We start from the raw sequence: 19,857 nt of genomic DNA on the forward strand, positions 1-19,857 counted from the left end.
TTGGGTTGGGTTTTTTAAAAAAAATAAAAAAAAATAAATTTTTTTTTTTTTTTTTTTTTTTTTTTAATAAAAAAAAATGGTAAAGGAAATGGTGGAAAAAAAATTTTTCGTTTGGGGGAAAAAAAAAATGGGGGGGGGGGGGGGGGTAATAAAAAAATTTGTTTGGAAAGGAAAAAAAAAAAAAAAAAAAAAAAAACATTGGATTTATTATATCGCGTTTTTCATACCTCGTTGAAACAAAAAGAGGGGCCCCATAGGCGGCCGTAAAATGGAAACAACTCGTTTTCGTCAATCGAATAACAATAAAATAACCGTCAATCGATCTGCTTTGAAAACGACAAATTTCGATATTGTTTCAAACATGGGTAAACCCAAAGTCGAAACATCTCCTCTCGTTTTGAAAGAAAAAAAAACAAAAAGAGAAAGATGGCTACTGACGAGAAAAACGTGGAGGTACATGACGGATGCGGGAAGAAAACTTATTCCGGACGGCGTTCACAACCGGCAAGAAGACATACCCAAAATCGAAGCTTATTTCCAAGAGGTTTGTCAAAGAGAACCTAAATTTTTACTGTGGAGAAAAAGCAGTTATCCGGGAGCGTTGGGATTGAGAACTCACGGTCGGAGAACCAGACCCCGGATCAAAGGTGGTAGCGTGAGAGAAAAAGCGAGCAGTGCGGATGAAGCCGAAGATATAAAAAGATTTGGTAAAAATCCATCGACGGGAAAAATGCTCATGACTCCCGCGGGAACCGGAAGGTTCGATTTGATGAAACTGTCCGAACACAAACAAGAGGCCGAGGATGAATTGATCACGGAATTGGAAAATTTCCTACGAGTCAACGACGAATCGACGTTAAAAAAAAAATTAAATCACGAAGAATTATTCGACAAGTTGCAAAAGTACCTGGAAGAAGTTCAAAGCATGCAAAAACAATTGAATCACAAAACCTACGGCGAAATCATACCCGAACCTTCTCAAAGAGAACTCCTCAACACTCTCAAACGTCATTATAGAAAATCGACCAACAGAGAAGCTGTCATAAGTAATTTACTGACGGATAGGAAAATGTTGGAAAAATTATATTTCGATTTGAGAAAAACGAGAGGTTTCAGATCGGGTAACGTTTACCGTCCGGAAAGAGGATCCGGAGGATTCGCGACCAAAGATACAAACAGAGATCTGCTGACGATTGATAAAAAAAATTTTCACGTCAACGTTCAAGATATAAGTAAAGGTATGGATGATATGAGTTTATCATCGCCGTCGGAAACAATCACGCCGACCGTGGCAGAAGACGAAGAGGTAATATTGAAAATCACGAAAAGTATTCAAACTTTGAAAATACATCCGGACATGATGAAAGCGATTGAAGAAAAATTGAAAAAAATCGAAGAGGAATCCGTTAAGTCGAACGTTAAAGAACAACAACCGAATAAAACTCCAAAAACTCGCCGAAGTAGTTTGGATCACGATGACGTGAGTCCTTCGGTTGGTGACACGATAAAAAGATACCTTAAAATGGCAAGGAAAAAATCCGTGGATTCGGATAAAAAAGATAGATTTAAAACAATCAACTACGATGAAAATTTAAGAAATATAAAACCGAAAGAGAGTGCGGATGGTATCGGAAACGACGATGGACTCGATAAAGGTTGTCAATCCGGTGAATCCTGGATAAAAGCACTCAAAGATTTCAAAATGGACGACAGTTGGATGGCCTACGATGATTGCAAAGAAGTTATTACCGTGTGCGAAACGAAAGAATATAAAATTAAACATGGCGGTGATTCGTTAACATCCTCGGCAGGACCTCACCCGAAAACCGGTTTACTTTCTTCCGGTCAATTATTTCTATCTAATTTATTTCACGGCCTTCAACACACGACTGATAAAAATACGGTTTTACCAACAGCTATGCAGAAATCAAAAAGTTCAACGAGCGTCGGAAGAAATTTAGTTTCGAAAAAAATATGGAGAGGAAGAAGTAAAAGTCAGAGTAGGTTATCAACGACTCAGCCATGTTCTTGGACACCACTGGTCAGTAAAAATTTTCTTTTTTTTTTGCGTGTTGTTTTCTTCATAATAAATATATTATTAAATTACAGGGTAATTGCGTTTGGTCGAATCTCGTTGGAAAACAAGTTACATTAACGGAAACAAATATTTTTCAATTATCCGAAATAGAAAGGCGGATACTTCAAAAAGTTGCATTGGCTAAATTGCAAGCTTTGAACATCGGTTGCAATATTCAAATTCCCTCGGGTAAATAATATACGTCTCAAACATTAACAACAATAACAACAAATAACAAAAAAAATTTCATTCTTACTTATTAAAATTTTTTAACCAGAGGTGGCGACACCAGCGATCGAAACAAAAACAAAAAGAAGACCACATTTGCTCAAGAGAAAAGCAATAACGACGAGTTTTTTCGATACGAATCGTGGAAAGGACAAAGGTTATTATTATTATTATTATACCATTACACCTCTTTCCCATTATATCGTAATGCTAATAACAATTATTATTATTATTATTATAGAACCGACGAATCCGACGAATACCGGTACGACGACTGGGGGTATGGTATTTGGCGTACCTTTAAGTCAATGCATTGAAAATGAAAGACTTACGAGAAATTCGAGTTGTTCCAACGTAATGATGTCATTCAAAAATAAAAATTTAACATTCCCATATGACTCCGATACGGAGTTGAAAAAAAAAACTTACCACGGAAGTAGAACGAGTTTCAGTTCGTTGATTGAACCACGACCACAAGATGAGGTAAGTTTTATACTACTACGACGACACATGGTACCAACCACACGACAGGGTGTTAAACTGTAAAAAAAAAAAAAAAAAATTAAAAAAATTAAAAACAATTTTTCACACCCCTGAGTTGAAACGACGATTAAGAAAACATATTTTGGATGACCTCTTAAAAGCTTTCTTTCTTTCTTTTTTTTCATCTTCATCATCTTCATCTTTTTCTTGTGTATTTTTAGCATTGGACGCAAGTATTGAAATCATGTTAAAGCACTTTTTTGTATTAAAAATAGATTTATTAAATAACATTACATATATACAATATTCAAAGTATGAAATTTTCACATTTTTCTCTCTTACTCTTTCTCTTTCTCTCTTTTTTTTTCTTTTTTTCATTCATCCATCACGAATTTAATTTAAATTTTTTTTATTGTCAGAGTGCAGGATCGACGGATAGTTTAGGTAGTAGTAGCGTACCTGGTTTACTCGATGCCATATCAATCGGATCAACGGCTAATATATCATTAAACACTGCCGAAAATGAACCAATAGTACCTAATATCGTGTCTTCTTGTCTCAGGCATATCGAAAATCACGGTTTACACACGTTAGGAATATTTAGAGTATCAAGTTCGAAGAAAAGAGTTAGACAAGTTAGTCAGTTATTTTTAATAATAATAATAATAATAATAATAATTTTTATGGATGGTTTAAAAATAACAACAATAGAATTTTTTTTTACGACCGTTTCTTTCTTTTTCTGTTTTTTAGCTTAGAGAAAGTTTTGATTCAGGGAAAGAAATTTGTTTGGACGAATATTGTCCTCATGATGTGGCAACATTGTTAAAAGAATATTTCCGAGATCTCCCGGATCCATTGCTTTGCAAGGATTTATATCAGGCTTTCGTTCTTACTCAAAGTAAATATTTAATTTTTTTTTTTTTTTTCATTCTTTTCCTTCCATCATAATTAATTATTTTATTTTATTTTAATTACAACAGAATTGAGAAATAGGAAATTACAATTTGAAGCTTTACAGCATTTAATTCAATTACTTCCTGTTTCAAACAGGGACACTTTATGGTCTCTTTTAAATTTTTTATCATTGATTGCGACAAATTCCGACGATCGTAAAAATCATTTAGGTAGTATTATTATTATTATTATTATTATTATTATTATTAATTTTTTATCGTGAAAACTTAAAACTAAACCTTTTGTTTTTTTTTTGAAAAAATACGTTTTTAGGAGAAATCGTACCTGGTAATAAAATGGACAGTAATAATTTGGCAACTTTATTCGCACCAAATATTTTACATCGTCGTACGGCAGGTGCTGTGACCAAAGAATCCTTATCCGCTGAAAGCTGCGAAGAAAGAATAGACGTTATTAATGTCATCAGAAGTATGATCGATCATAACAAAAGCTTATTTCAGGTAAATAAAAAAAAAAAAAAAAAAAGAAACTTACCGAAGAAAAAACAAACTCGTTTCCTTTTTTTTTTTTCTTCCGGTGATGATTTTATTGTTTCTTAAGGTTTCACCGGAAATGATGGATGAAATTTATCTTCACATGATGGATAATAATTCAGAAGCATTGGATCAACTATTAAGCAAAAAAGAAACAGCTGATGAGTAAGTGGAGTTTTACATTTTTTTTTAAAATAAATTTTATCAAAAATTTCAATAATAACAAATATGTTTAATTAATTTAGAACTTTGGATGATCAGGATTCGGAAGCACTGGAAGAAATCGGTACGGGTAGTGATAGTTCTTCACTTCCACAAAGTCCAAAAACATTCAACGAAACAACAACGGATCCAACAGTTGATAAAGAGAAAAAAATTTATTCCAGGGAACAGTTTTTACATGAGAAAAGTGCATTTGAATTATTCGACATGGATACCGGTTTTAGGTTATTATTATTATTATTATTATTATTATTAATATCATTATCATTTTAAGAAAAAGTTTATGTTTAAACGTGGAAACCTTTTTTTTTTTGTTAGAACTCGAGAAAGAGACAGAAGTAAAACGGGTTTGATAAGACGAAACAGAAGAGAATCGAATTCAAAATTATGGACGACGGATTATCAATCATCAGAAATGAAATCTTCTGATGATGAACATAATTCTTCGGCCATTTTAGAAAGTAGTGGAATATTAAAAGCGAGTTTGACAATTCCCACAAGTTCATTTGCTCTTAATTTAGATGACAGCGATATACCCTTCATTGAAGATAATAATAATTTAACTGAAGGTTCAAAGCATCAATTGTCATTTAGTAAGTAATACAAAAAAAAAAAAAAAAAAACAAAAAACTTCATGAATATTTTAACAAAAATTTTTTTTTTTTTTTTACGTTGTTCAGGTACGATGCGTAATAAATCATCAGTAAGTTATAGTAGTAGTTCATCTAGGTATAAATCTACAAACGAAAGTGATACGACACTTATACCAGTTAGTGTTCAAGCAGTCACAAGTTCGTTTCCATTTAGTCAAGGAGCAAGTGGTAATAAATTTATAAAAGTTCTTTTTCTTAAAAAAAAAAAATTGGAATTAAAAGGTAATGAAGTTTTGTCATGTTTAGGTTATGATTCAGCTGTGGGATCTTCTGGAACGTTTAGCTCACCTCCTAGGCATACAGCAACTTCATCTCTGTGTTCTTCTAGTAACGACAGAGAATGTTTTAGTTCTCCTCCTTCTTGGGGTTCATCTCCACCGTTATCACCACAAAGTCAAACGTCGACTATCGATGATCAATCGGATGATATATCTATATCTACCATAGGTCGAATATGTATACCAGCAAAAGCTTTAACCGACAGCATGCAAACAAATTTATCGGAAAAAGACGATTTAGATGATGATTTCGTTCGTACGTCCATGTTGAAAAATCAAAAGAAAACTGAAAAGATAAAATTAAAAGATGTAGTATCTAAAACGTTAGAAGTACAAAAAAATAAAGAGGAAAATGATAAAAAATATGAAACCTCTAATAAATCTGTTACCAAAGACTTATACCAAAGAGTGCATTCATTAGTAGGTGGAACAAGTAGCTTACCTGTCACTGAAACTTTAACAAAAAGTGCAAGTTCTAGTCAATTAAGTAAAAAGGTTGAGATTGAAAGTGATTCAGGAGATTTGAATAGAAAAGTTACCACTAGCATAACAAATATTGGAGGAGCAGTTATGAGATCAAAAACTGCTGACATTGAAAGAATGTTAAAAATCAAACCGGATGTGAAAAAAACTAAAGGCAAGTCTGAAACGAAAATTACAACAACAAAAATTGATGCTGAGAAAAAATATTCAAAAAGGCGATACACGGATTCAAGACATCCAACCAAGCAAATACCTGATATGAGTGAAAAATCATTGACAACTCAAACTACTCCAAAAACACAATCTATTTGGAAAAGAAGAGAAATTATATCTAGTTCACCTAAGGGAGGTGAAGGATAATGAAATATAATAAAATTAAATGTGATTAAAATGAAATATGAAAATTTTCCTAAGCATGTACAGATTAAGAGTCTTAAAAATATATATATAAATTCATGTATGTATATAATTGCATCTATATTTATAATATTGAAAAAAAAAAAACAAAATCAAAGTTCTGTTTATAGAAAGAGTTTATTAAAATCATGGTTTTAAAGAACTTATTTATATTAATTATGTTAACTTCTATAAATTCATTATATATTCATTTTTAATATTAAATTTTTCCTTAAAATAACGAACTTACCATATTACGAATGCTGTGTCACCAGGGAACGGGGCCAAAGATAATTTATGCTTTGTTTAATACACTAAATTTACTTAAACTTTCAAAACCACTATTATAAAATTAATTTAAAATACTTTTTCAAATCGTTTTTAAGAAAATGAGTGAAGAAAAAAAAATTTATTCGAAACGGTGTTTCGCGGTGAAATGATGGAATAGTAATGGAGTTTAATGTTGGCTTCCCGTTTAAAAAAAAAGGGCCCTAAAAAAAATGGCGGCGCTTACATCAAATTGTAATTAATATTTTATTATAACTTTTGTAAATTATTAACAAAAATGAATGATGATTGATATTTTTCGACCGTTTATACAGTAAATGGGATTTTTTCTTTTTATACATTACGAAATATGTAATTCCCTTTATTTTATTTTATTATTTTTTTTATAATAAAAGAAATTCTTTGGTCACTTTAGCAAGAGAAAGTTGACCGATTTACATGCACTAAGAGAAAGTACCAGTAAAGCAATCAGTTGCAGTTTTGATTTGTTGCTGTGTTGCAAATAAATTAACAAAATGGAACTACCTGACGTGAATTATCTCCAACTTATAATGTTATTTATGACTTTTACTATTCTCATATTGGGTAGTATGATTAACTATTTTGAAAATTATATACCAGTTTTTGTTTCGCAAACGTTTCGTTACGGGAAATTCGCATACAGAGGAAAACCGTCAAAATTAAAAGTAATTGAAGTACCCAAAAGCTGGTTTAAACATTTCTACGTTTTTGCTAGCGTATACTGCGTATGTGCATTATATTTTGCAATTGACGTTTATCTATATGACGCTACACCGCCAAAATGGTTACTTTCTTATTTAGATTTTTTGTGTGGATCTACACGCAGCACAGATTGTAAGCAATATTATTCGATTTTTTTAAAAAATTTAACTAAAATCGCGAATTAACAATTGAGTTTTTTATTTTAGGTGACATGAATGCAATCATAATTGCACTCACACTTTTGACACTACAGTCATTTCGTAGATTTTATGAAACATGGTTTTTAAGTGTTTTTTCCAAGGGTAATATTAATCTTTCACAATATTTGATTGGTTATATTCATTATTGGGCCACAGTTACAATTATTTTAGGAGAAGCATCTGGATTTAAAGAAGGTCAATACATTTTTTAATTCATTTACAAAAAATTAAACTTATCGTCACAAAAAATTAACATTGCAATAATGTAATTTTTCAGGTAGCTTAATTACACAAACATCTTTGAACCCAATACAAGGATTTGGAATTGTATTGTTTTGCTTTGGTTGGATCAATCAGTATAAATCGGCTAGGATATTATCTTATCTCAGAAGAAATTTTACTGGGAATGTTGTTACAACAGAACACAAAATTCCAAGAGGTGGATTATTCGAATATATTTCATCTCCGCATTTAACATGTGAAGTTTTAATGTATTTATCCATATATCTCATCTTATATAAAAATCAAACATTTAAATATGTTTTCTTTTGGGTTTTGAGTAATCAAGTTGAAACATCATTGTTAAATCATTGGTGGTATCAAAAAACATTTAAAAATTATCCGAAAACCAGAAAAGCATTTCTACCATTTGTACTTTAAATGTTTTTATGTTTAATTTTATTTGCTCATATAAAATATTTTTTTATATAAAATTATTTGTTAATTATTATTAAATATTTACAAAAATCTTATTATCGAAAAAATAATGAGCTTGCAATTTTTTTATTCATCTCCTCGAAAAAATACCAAAGTTTATATTTATTTAAAATCGTAAACAGCATTTATTGTTAATTTTTTTATTATTATTATTAATAATAATAATAAAATATAAGCGTTATAATAATTTTATGAAATATTTATTTAATTGTTATGAATTACTTTATTTGTTACTTAAAAAACAAAAAAAAAAAAGGTTAATAAAAAAAACTTGAAAAAATGTTTTTAAATAAATTTATTTTTATTACATTTTCCTATTTAAATAAAAAACTGTAAGGATAACCGTGAGCTTTTGATCTGAACACTATTAGTACAAAACTGTAAAAAATTGAAAATAAGAATAAACCTGTTATAGCAAGAGCTTGCCTTTTGGTCACATCTCCTTTTCTTTGTGCTGCTTCTGTCATTAAAATCATACCGAGTACCATTAAACCCTCTGAATTAATTAAATTAAGGAAAAAAATAATAATAAATGGTATAAAAATTTAAAATAATAATAAATATTTTCATAATTGTGGGGGTTATTAATTTGAATTCTCAACTACCAAAATGTTTTAGTACCATGATAAATATTATTAAAATTAAAAATTTTGAAAAGGATACCAAATACGATTATGATGTAAGTTTCAAAAATAAATTGCCCTTGCGATGAACCATGTATATATGCAATTCCTCCACTTTGCGTTTTGTGAACAAATGGTGGTGATCTTATATGATTCCACATTTGTCCAGATACCATTGCCAGTGTAAATAACTTTTAAAAATATTTAAAATTATAATAAAAATAGTTAGACATGTTACATAAAAAAAATATTTTCAGAAAACTTACCAAAGCAGATGTACCCCATAGGTTTTTATTGTAGAATTTCGAGAAGTCAATTGTGTTTCGTTTCACATATAGAATTCCACATATTATAGAAACGACTAATGAAAAGACAACAGCTCCAGCATAATTTGTAGGTCTGAATATTCTTATTTGTACATCTGTTCTATCTGCTATCCATTTAGCAATTGCTTCTGCTCCAAATCCAACTCTTTGTATATCCATTGTATCTGCAGGTTTAGGCTTTCCTTTAGGTGGGAAATGAATAAATGCAGGAGCAGTATTTAACTTCATCTAATAACATAATAAAAAAAAAATTAATAACTTAAATAATGTAAAATAAGTGGGAGATTTCATAAACTATACAAACAATATTAAAAACATCGGTTCCTTCATCGAAATCGACTAAACCGAAAAATAATTTGTGAGAATATGCTTGAGAATATCTAAAAGAATTAGCAACAATTTGATATTCTTCATTAGCAATTCTACATATAATACATTGACGTTGAGGCGCCATGGCATTAAACATAATTATCATTGAATAATTTCTTGGTGAAGTTCTAACATATTCTTTAAAAGTAGATCCAGTTATTCGAATTATCGATTTTTTCTGAGTTGCTGCTATCAAATCTTGATATCTTTCGTTTAATGTCATACCCTAAAATCAATTTAAATCATTTACGCGGTGAGGTTAGAAAAGTGGTAATTAAAAAAAAAATTACAATTGTTTAATTTGTATTACCTCTTTCCTTCGAATTTGACCATTACCGGCACAAATTATCGACAAAAAACATAATAATACAAAAATTAATTCGCTAAGAAATAATTTATTGAATTTAAAATAGTGTTGACGTGTATCTTTCATTATTAACATTGAAATTGAAAAAAATCTTTTAACACAATAATATATATATTTTTAAAGAAAGTCGTGAAAGCAATGTTTAAGTGAATATTTATAAGAAATAAATTATTTGAAAACGTTCATTATCTATGAATAGATTTTACAAATGAAATTATATAATTTCAAATGTAGTATTCTCCATTTGATTAAAAAAAAAAGAAATTTGGCAACGTCAAAACATTACTGAACGCTCTTTTTTGTTTTTGAACTAACTTTTCAGAAAATGGCTACATTACCAATGGATGTCGACGATGAAGAAGAAATGCCCAGTGTTAGCACAAATAAATTGGAAAAAAAAAGATTTGAAGTAAAAAAGGTAACACAGACATTTTAAAAATATTTTTTAGACTTCAAAGTTTTATTTTAAATTCATTTTTGTTTATTTATTTCTTTATATTTTTTGTTTTAGTGGAATGCTGTAGCACTTTGGGCTTGGGGTGAGTAGACAGTTTTTAATGTCGATGTGAATTTTAATTTTATCTTTCTAAATAATACCGTTTTACTTAATTTTTTTTTTTTTTTTTTTTTTCAGATATTGTAGTGGACAATTGCGCAATTTGTCGGAATCATATTATGGATTTATGTATAGAATGTCAAGCAAATCAAGCTTCAGCAACATCTGAAGAATGTACCGTTGCTTGGGGGTTATGTAATGTAAATAAAAAGATTTTTTACAAATTACTACTGACTGCAGTTTTTAAATGAACGTTATAATTAAAAAAAAAATGTTTTTTATTTTAGCATGCTTTTCATTTTCATTGCATTTCAAGATGGCTAAAAACTAGACAAGTTTGTCCTTTGGATAATAGAGAATGGGAATTTCAGAAATATGGCCACTAATAGATCAATGCTTTATTCAATAATGCTCATTACTTCAGTTTCAGTGATTTATATCTGATTATTATTATTTTCCTTTTTTTTTTTTTTTACCTTTTGTAAATTAAATTTTAAGTTGATTTACCAAATTCATAACATTCTGTTAAATTAAATTAAATTTGTTAATAAAAATTGTATACCTTCCAATTCTGTTTAATACTTTTACCAAATTTACTACTTTTTCGTTAATTAAATTGAAATAATCAATTATTTTTCATCCAGACATTTGAAAAATATGTTCTTAAATTTTTTCAATTAATTTTTATCAAAAATGAATTACAATTAATTTTCAAATGGTTAAACTATTTAAAACCGCAAAGTAATAACATTTTTAATACAATTACTATTTTTACAATTCATTTTTTGGTATATTTTTTATATGTATTTAAATGTAAATTTTTTATATTAGTGAACTATAAAATAAAAAAACATCTGATTTTGTAATTAACTTAAATAGATAAATTTTAATCTTCTAAAACAGTCCAAGGTTTCTTTTCCCTCTTAAATTTCCAAATATCATGAATATCATAATAAGGCATTTCTTCCAGAGTTAAACCTTCCTCTTTTAAAATATTGAAAAACATATTTTTCTAAAAACATAAAAAAAATGTTAAATATTGCTTACTAAGAATATAAATTAAATAATATTTGACATGAATAATATATTACAGACTTTGTTTTTAAGCATTTCTTCCTCAACACGAAAATAATGGTCAAAAACTAATACCTGACGATATATATTTAAAACGATTAATATTTACCTTGGTTTTTTCATGTTCAGGTACAGAAAAACATTTAAAATTCATTATTCCTGTTTCTAAACATCTTTCTGCAAATACTTTGGCTAATAGTATGTATGCTTGTGTATCAGTATCAGAATATAAATGTTTTCTAAGAGCCCACTCACGTGTTGATGCTTCGAGTAAAATTTCTTCAGTGTAATGAACTAATCTGGCAGTTACAAAATGTTTTCCTTCTTCTATTTCAATTCTAAAATACAATAAAAGTTTTACAAAAAATATTCAACAAAGGAAAGTTTTTATATTAATGAATAATAATAATAAAAACAAAATGTTTAATAATTAGTACCTGTGAAAATACTCCACGTCCTCATTATCTACTGAATATCCGCATGGTTTTTTTTGAAGTCTTAATTTTTCTAAATTTTTAGGATTTCTATTAGTTACAAAAGGATTAATAGAATTATTTGTAACAGGTGCTGAAGATGATGATTTTCTAACCAAAGAAGTTAGACCTATAACAGCTCTGGCTAACATATTATTTTATAATTTTAATTAAAATTAATGTTTATAAAACATTTAGTAAATAGATTGTTTTAAAATAAACTTTTTCACACAAAAAATACTTAAAAGTAAAGTAAAAATTTTCGGTTACTAAATAACCAGAATGGAGAAACTTATTAATGATTTAAAAAATAGGGCCCCGAAAAATCATCTTTCACGGATAAACGTTGGCGGGAATATTGAAAATATGGTTCAAATGAAGTTAATATTTTAAAAATTAATAGTAAAGTAATCGAAGAATTTTCAAAATTAAAGTTTTTGTTTATAAAAATTATTGTTTATAATTGCAAAAAATATCATGTATTGAAAACCCTACGGGTTTTTCAATTTTTTAATCAAAAATAACTTTTATTAATATTCAAATTATGATTTTGTAATTAATAACGGAAATCAACGTTTTTTTTAACAATAAAAAAGAAGTAAATTTTTTAATTAAATTAAAGTTTGTGTAGCATCTAATTTATTTGATGGAGGCTCAGGTTTTTGAGATGGTGTCGATTTATATACGTGCTGCCATATTTCGTATAAGCAAACAGTCGATTGAAATCTGTAGCAGACGACGAGTGGCATTGATACGTGCGTTATAACCGTCCATGCCCAAATACCATAAAATTCCATTTGCATCGGATGAAATTCTGCTGAATTATTTTTCAACCTATCTCGAACATTTACGTTTAAGAAAAACTTGTAAGTTTCATCGAAAAATATAATCGCAGGTTTTTAAAAATATTATTTTACCTATTAATGGCCCATAGCGCTAAATTAACGATGATTAAAAAAGTCACAAGTTCTCTTCCGGGTTTTTTTTTTATTTGTGATGGCGTACTGCACCGCCTTCTCCAAGCATCGAGAACTAAAATTGTCTGACACGAACTTTGTACCAATGATGCAATCGGCGTCACCAATCTCAATATTTTCCAATGATCTCCTTTGGTACCGTGTTGCAGCGTGTAATACCCACCCAAAATTTGAAATAGAAAATACAAGAAAACTCCACATTGTGTCACGAGTAACAAAATGTGTTCTAATTCAAATCTTCTATGCCTCGTGCGGAAACCGATATTTCTCAAAATCACAGCACAAGCCACGGTAGCAGTGATTGCTATCCCAAATAAAGCAGTTTCCCAAATATTAACCTACAAAAATCCACGAATTTTATCACATCGTAATTATCATTAAATTAATCAATCAATTAATTATGTTAAAATAATTTATTTTAATGACACTTACTTGTAAAACCGCCAATTCGATATTCATTTCGGCCAATTCGAAAAACATTATTAGTGATATTATTGTCAGTACCAAAATCAATATACCAGAAAATAAACCTACATTTACACAAAAATTTAAATAATTATTTATAAAAAACCACATTTAAATAATTTTTTTTTTTTTTTTTACCTTTATGTGAACTGGCACAATCCACAGAAAATTTATGTACTGATCTACTATAAATAATATTAACTCCACTTTGTTTATCTTTTAAAAGCATTATACCTCTTTCATTTAATATTCCCAATCTTCCTTTTCTTCTATCAGTTCTATAAAAATCAATCAATCAATCAATCAATCTCATTAAGTACATTTAAACTTAATTATATTAATAATAATAGTACTTAATAAGGCCATAATAATCTGTTTTGCATATATTATTCCACATAACTGCCAAAATGACAGCACATAGAAGGCTATATTCAACGGTACATGGAAATAAATAAGGGCTTGAATTTTTAAGTAATGATCCCATTATAATAGTGTCCCAACATGATAACGGTTGTGATGTTAAACTATCATTTTTTCCAAAACTTTCAGTATAGTTCCAGTTTTCTGTAAAAAAAAAAGGTATCAATTAGTCAAACTATTGCAAATCTTTGTTTTGAGGGTGGAGAGAGGGGAGGAGATAAGATTTAACTTACCCAAATCAGTTGATCTATCACTTCTTAAACTTTGTAAATGCATTATATCTTGTTTTGTTTCTTCCACTAGGACATACAACCATTCGCATAGATTTGTTGCTATCATGTGCATCAAACCAAATCTAGCAATGACTTTGTACAAACGATTACCCATCAACTAAAACATATATAAATTATTTTAAATAGATTTTATTTAAAAAAATAACTGGAAAGACTTTTTGTTATCCTACCTACCTACCTACCTACCTTATTGTTTGAAAATACAAATAACATTTGCATCAAAACGAATATTATTCTAGAAAGTGGTGAAATTGCAATTAATATATTTTTACATTCGTATGAATTTTTAGTTTCGAAAAATTTACCAAATTCAAGACCTGAAAATATCATGCTACCTATTCCAAAACCTGAAAGAAAGAGTGTTTCTTTTTTTAATATTTTTAAGATTTTTAAGGTTTTATTGTTTTAAACTATAGCAAAAAATGTTTTTTTTACCAGCAACACCCATTCTTAAATAATTACTACCATATCTAACTTGACTTTTGACAAATGTGTGACCTCTTCCCTGTATGTAACCGTTTATTTCGGATCCTGTCGTGAGTGCTTCCTCTTTCATCATCAATGCATAAGTATATAAAAGAAATATAATGCTACCTAAATTTAAATAAAAGTAAAATCCCTGGAAAAATTCAAATTTCAATTAAATGTTTTTTATTTAGGAAAAATATTTCAAAAAAAAAAAAAAAAACGGTTAAATTACGTTATATCTCGCGGCATTATCTGATGTCAATGCATGTATAACTGGAAAAGCAACACCCATAACAACTAATAATTTTCCATAAATGGCTGATAATATGGTCGTTAAATATTCGCTGGAAAAAGTAAATGAAAAACAAAAATGGCGTTTTTAAAAAGAAGAGAGTGATAACGAAAGAAAGCGATAACTTACTCTGAATGATGTCTGATTAATATCGTTTGAATATGTTCTAGACTTTCCGTTTCCGTATTGCTCATTTTACGATTATTCATTTCTTCTCTCGGCATTGAACTTGATAATAAATCGTCGTCCATATTGGATACTCGGAGTCGACCGTTAAAAACGTTCGATAATGTCGGTATTTGTACTCTTAAATCTTCACTTTTTTCATTATCGATTCTCATTATCCCAACATTATTTTTTATTATAAAACAAAATCGATCGATCGATAAATCGAACTTTTTTTGATCGATGATAAATCACAAATGTAATGAAAATCTCAAAATAATAATAATTTTTCCCCGGTATTAAATATGGCGGCATGTAGCCGTTAATTATCATGCAAAAAAAAAAAAATAAATTGATTGTATAAATATTTAAAAAAAAAAAAAGTCTTTGTTTTAAACATTAACATTTGTTATTAATGAAATGATTAATAATAATAATAATAATAATAATAATGATTTTAACGAGTTTTACAAAAAAAAATTCAAGGGCAATAAAATAAAAAAGAAAAAAAACAAATGAAAATTTGCATTTTTTATTTATTTATTTATTATTATTATTGATTTAAAAAAAAAATATTTTAACAAATCGTTTGTCGAGTAAATTTTTAAAATGGCGACAAATTTTTAAACATTCGTATTAAGAAGGGTGGGAAGGGGAGGGGAAAACAAAACGTTTTTGAGTAAATGAAGAATTTGAGATTTCTTATGATATTTTTTATTTATGGACGATGGTAAATTACATTCAATTATTATTATTATTACTACTAAAATTTTAAACTTTAGGAAAGGGAGAAAAGGAGGAGGGAAGGGGGAGGAAAGGGGGCGGGAAAGAAAGGATGATAAAAATTAAAAAATCGTTCCTATGAAAATATTAATAATGGTTTGCGTTTTATTTTTTCCGGAATAAGGTGTTTCGTTAAAATGGCGGCGATTTTTCAATCAATTTCAACCAATCACATATTAATAAGAAAAAATTTGTTTTGTTTTATAAAAAAAAAAAAAAGAATGTTTTTCTATAAAACATATATTAAAATAAACCCCCTTTTTTAAAATTATATCTAAATTGACAACATGGGGTTAATGTCATTTACTTACTTAATAACAAACTGAGATGTTTCGTTAGCCACAAATTCAATTTTTTACATAAACTCAGATATAAAATAACCTTTTGTAAAAAAAAGAGAGAGATAGAGAGTGGAGAGAGAGAAAGATAAATTAAGAGAAGGGTGGAAAAAAAAAATTTTTAATTTTTTTTTCATTAATAATTATTATTATATTATTTTTTTCTCGTACCGAATGATGACGTAATTCTTTTTTTACGAGTTAGGTTTTTGAAAAACAAATATGGATGGCATCAAACGTAATTATTATTTTGTTTAAATTTATAAACGTTTTTCCATATTTCAAAAAGGCAAATAGTCGAATGAAATCTATAAAAAATAGCCAAAGGCATTGAAACGTGTGTGATTATTGTCCATGCCCAAACACCGTAAAATTCTAAATGAGTCGGATGAAATTCGGCTTTATTTTTTTGAAACGTGTTCAATAACCATAACGTCATGTTGGCAACAAGTAAAAAAGTAACGATTTGACGTCCTCGTTTTTTTTTATGTTCTTCCAACGAATTCGTTCTCCTGAACGTTGCATCCAATATGAACGCAGTTTGACACGTTGTTTGTATGAGAGCGCACGATTCCGTTATCAAACCTCCTGGCGCGTTATGATCGATCATAAAGTAACAGGCGATTATAGAAAACATGCAATATATGTAAGTTCCCGTTTGAGCCCACATAAGTAAAATATTATCGAGTCCGATACCTTCGTGAACTGAAACCCAAAATTTTTTTTTTTATAAAATTCATAGAGTGTGTATACTTCCGGTAAAATTAAAAAATAAATTCGTCTCACTTCTATTATTTAATTTATATTTAAAATATCTCATTTGCCATCCACCGACAATAACGGAAATTGTCGTCACGCAATAAACAATGAGTTCGCACACGTTGACTTCGTAACCCGCCAAATTATGATAAATCGGATCTTTCGTCATGACGAAAAACATAATCAAACTTATTATTGTCATGACGAGCACGAGAATACCAGAAAATAAACCTTTGTGAGCAGAAGAACAATCGACGGATAGAAAATGATTTGATTTTTCAATTTCGCCATCTTGAAAAACAAAATATATGATAAAAATTACGTCACGGGGTAAATGAAAGAAAAACAAAATGGCGTCGAACCTGATGACGTTTGTCTTTGAATACGATGAGCGTTTTCCTCGTTCTCCATATTTTTATCATCTCCTGGTACTTTTTTAACGTCTTTCCACAATTCGTATAATATAACAGCACAAATCAAACTGTATTCAATGGTGCATGGAAATAAAAAAGGACTCGTGTCTTGTACGAGGGATCCCATTATATTAGCTCTTCGACATTCGTAAATATCATGAATATCCGCGGAATCTCTCGTCGTTAAAAATTGTTTATCACCTTTTTTTTTTTTTAAACAAATATAAATAAATAAATAAATAAATAAATAATGGAGACTTTTTTTGTTTTTACCTTGGTAATAATTATCTTCCAAATGACCCAAATGTATTATTTCATGTTTTGTTTCTTCCACTATAACATTTAACCATTCGCATAAATTTGTTGCTACCATATGCATCAAACCGAATTTTGTTATTCCACGATATTTAGACATTTCCATTTTCTACTCCGCCCCCCACCCCAAACAGAAATCATTCGATTATTTCGTCAGGGAATTGTGTATCATCATTATTAAAAATATTTACTTTGCTGCTGAGAAATATAAATTGCATTTGAATCAAAGTTAATATCATTCTCGAAACTGGTGTGACGGCTTGTATTATGTTATGACAACTTCCATCTTGTTTCAATTCGAAATATTCACCAAATTCTAAACCGGAATACACCATGCTACCGATACCGAAAGCGACAGCACCCAAACGTAGGTAAAAACTTCCATAACGTGCTGGTGTAAAAGTGGTACGTGTTGTTCCCTTTTCGTTTTTTTTCTCATTTTCGTCTTCTGCCACGTCTGCAAGATTCGAAATTTAAAAAATTTGTCAAATAATTTAACAATACCATCGTTTAACTTACTCGTAGACGTTTCTAGAATTTTATGCACGGTTCTATCTTTTAACAGTGTGCAGTACATAAAAGTCATGTAAACAATGCTACCAATATAAAGATATAAATAATAAGCTTGATAAAAATGTGTGGATACTTGCGGTGAAAGTACTTCCGTCACCGGGAAAGCAATACCGAGTACGCAAAGTAAATTCGCATAAAGTGCTGACATGGCCGACATGTAAGCATCGCTTAAAACAGACAAAAAATACTAGAATTAAGTGGGGGTGGTGGTGGGGGCAGCAGGGGAGGGGGAGGAAAGGGATAAAACGTTAAAATTTTCTTTCACTTACTTTCCATCCGTGCATGGTTTTTTTTTATTTTTTTTATTTTTTAATAATTGATTTCCGGTTTTCCAAAGTTCCGGTAATGAATTATTACTTCTCTGTAACAGTCTAATATTATTATTATTATTATTATTAAATAAATAAATAATAACTAATTAGTGAAAATATTTACGTTTTTCATGTCTCTCACCCTATTATGTATTTTTTTTGATGGATATTTATTTGATCCGGATTAAAAGTTATCGCACCTGATGGTCGTCTTATAATAAATCTTTTTTGCGAATCCGTCGTCGTTACTTGTTTCGATTGTTCAACGTGTAATAAAAAACTCGTTTCCGGTTTTGATGTATTACATCCGTTTGAAATTTTTACGTTTGAAACTTTTCGTCTGTTTTTCGCATAACAACAACAACAACATTTACTTAGGGTTATTTTATTATTAAAAAAAAATTTTTTTCTACTCACCCTTGATTGTTGTTTGTTTGATTTCCTTTTACGAGAGGAGAACAAGCAGAAGATGTAGCAGAAGAAATGGAAGAATTTTTATTAAAATTACCAAACATTTCCATCCCAACTAATGACGGTCTTCGTATTACTTTAAACATTTTTTCAAACGGTTGCTGCTGTTGCTGCTGTTTTTTATTATCATTTTCTTTAATTTTCGTTTCGATATCTTCATCTGTATTACACGTTGTTTTAAAACGGCGGGAAACATCGTTTGAAAAATCACGTGACGTTGATGGATTTTTCATATCATCATCAGAAAGAATCAATGATGCTCTACGAGATTCTTCGTATCGATATTCTAAATGTGTTCTTCCTTTTCCGGTTAATAAATTTTTTATTATTAACGAATTTTCATCTTCATCATCTTCATCATCATCATCATCATCATCATCGTCACCATCGTCTTCGTCATCCCCGTTTGTATTTCTAAAACGAATCGATAAATACTTTTTTTTTTCCTTAAACGTCATAAGACATTTTTTTTTTTTTACCTTTTTGTAGTTTCCTCTTCTAAAGGTTTCATTTTTACGTATTTTTTTTCGATTTCATGTGTTACAACAACGACAACAACAACCACAGCGACAACAACAACAACGACAACTTTTTATCATTTAATAATCTCAATAATTTTTTTTAACGGTTTCGTCTCTCAAAGACAAAAGAATATTGAGAGAAAAAAAGGAGGAAAAAAAAAATGTCGTCGTGTCGTACGACTTTTCAAAACGATAATCAAAAAAAAAAAATTAATACGACAAACATTTTTATTCAAATATAATACGATAATAATAAATTCACGATTGTTTGTTTGTATCCATTTGTTGTTGTTGTTTTGTTTCAAA

The 19,857-nt window shown here is 29.1% G+C and overlaps 6 protein-coding genes across 6 annotated transcripts; 3 read left to right on the forward strand and 3 right to left on the reverse strand.

Moving 5' to 3' along the window:
* Positions 1-268: 268 nt before the first annotated feature.
* On the forward strand, positions 269-6,235 carry Phum_PHUM087100 (uncharacterized protein; the record flags this gene model as incomplete). The annotated part of the gene is made up of 13 exons (XM_002423771.1): positions 269-2,041; positions 2,110-2,266; positions 2,355-2,462; positions 2,547-2,788; positions 3,208-3,423; positions 3,542-3,689; positions 3,772-3,915; positions 4,019-4,206; positions 4,307-4,404; positions 4,485-4,685; positions 4,780-5,054; positions 5,142-5,282; positions 5,337-6,235. The coding sequence occupies 13 exons, from the start codon at positions 269-271 to the stop codon at positions 6,233-6,235; spliced, it is 4,590 nt and encodes a 1,529-aa protein (XP_002423816.1).
* Positions 6,236-7,074: 839 nt separating this feature from the next.
* Phum_PHUM087110 (dfg10 protein, putative) lies at positions 7,075-8,142 on the forward strand (the record flags this gene model as incomplete). Its single annotated transcript, XM_002423772.1, has 3 exons — positions 7,075-7,414; positions 7,489-7,677; positions 7,760-8,142. 3 exons carry the CDS (start codon positions 7,075-7,077, stop codon positions 8,140-8,142), a joined length of 912 nt encoding a protein of 303 aa, XP_002423817.1.
* A 371-nt stretch (positions 8,143-8,513) lies between these two features.
* On the reverse strand, positions 8,514-9,950 carry Phum_PHUM087120 (Tumor suppressor candidate, putative; the record flags this gene model as incomplete). Its single annotated transcript, XM_002423773.1, has 5 exons — positions 8,514-8,695; positions 8,863-9,013; positions 9,089-9,376; positions 9,453-9,743; positions 9,828-9,950. 5 exons carry the CDS (start codon positions 9,948-9,950, stop codon positions 8,514-8,516), a joined length of 1,035 nt encoding a protein of 344 aa, XP_002423818.1.
* Positions 9,951-10,209: 259 nt separating this feature from the next.
* Phum_PHUM087130 (RING-box protein 1A, putative) lies at positions 10,210-10,826 on the forward strand (the record flags this gene model as incomplete). Its single annotated transcript, XM_002423774.1, has 4 exons — positions 10,210-10,302; positions 10,396-10,423; positions 10,519-10,640; positions 10,728-10,826. 4 exons carry the CDS (start codon positions 10,210-10,212, stop codon positions 10,824-10,826), a joined length of 342 nt encoding a protein of 113 aa, XP_002423819.1.
* Positions 10,827-11,326: 500 nt separating this feature from the next.
* On the reverse strand, positions 11,327-15,243 carry Phum_PHUM087140 (uncharacterized protein; the record flags this gene model as incomplete). The annotated part of the gene is made up of 14 exons (XM_002423775.1): positions 11,327-11,418; positions 11,590-11,852; positions 11,952-12,098; positions 12,229-12,278; positions 12,674-12,821; positions 12,905-13,302; positions 13,397-13,494; positions 13,568-13,707; positions 13,783-13,993; positions 14,026-14,239; positions 14,329-14,489; positions 14,578-14,761; positions 14,843-14,954; positions 15,032-15,243. The coding sequence occupies 14 exons, from the start codon at positions 15,241-15,243 to the stop codon at positions 11,327-11,329; spliced, it is 2,430 nt and encodes an 809-aa protein (XP_002423820.1).
* A 1,177-nt stretch (positions 15,244-16,420) lies between these two features.
* On the reverse strand, positions 16,421-19,541 carry Phum_PHUM087150 (uncharacterized protein; the record flags this gene model as incomplete). The annotated part of the gene is made up of 9 exons (XM_002423776.1): positions 16,421-16,893; positions 16,975-17,238; positions 17,334-17,784; positions 17,867-18,132; positions 18,195-18,415; positions 18,518-18,619; positions 18,702-18,899; positions 18,977-19,327; positions 19,510-19,541. The coding sequence occupies 9 exons, from the start codon at positions 19,539-19,541 to the stop codon at positions 16,421-16,423; spliced, it is 2,358 nt and encodes a 785-aa protein (XP_002423821.1).
* Positions 19,542-19,857: the final 316 nt, after the last annotated feature.

This window comes from Pediculus humanus, genomic scaffold, assembly GCF_000006295.1.
Source record: "Pediculus humanus corporis 1103172107436 genomic scaffold, whole genome shotgun sequence".
In the NCBI taxonomy this organism is placed as follows: Eukaryota; Metazoa; Arthropoda; class Insecta; order Psocodea; family Pediculidae; genus Pediculus; species Pediculus humanus.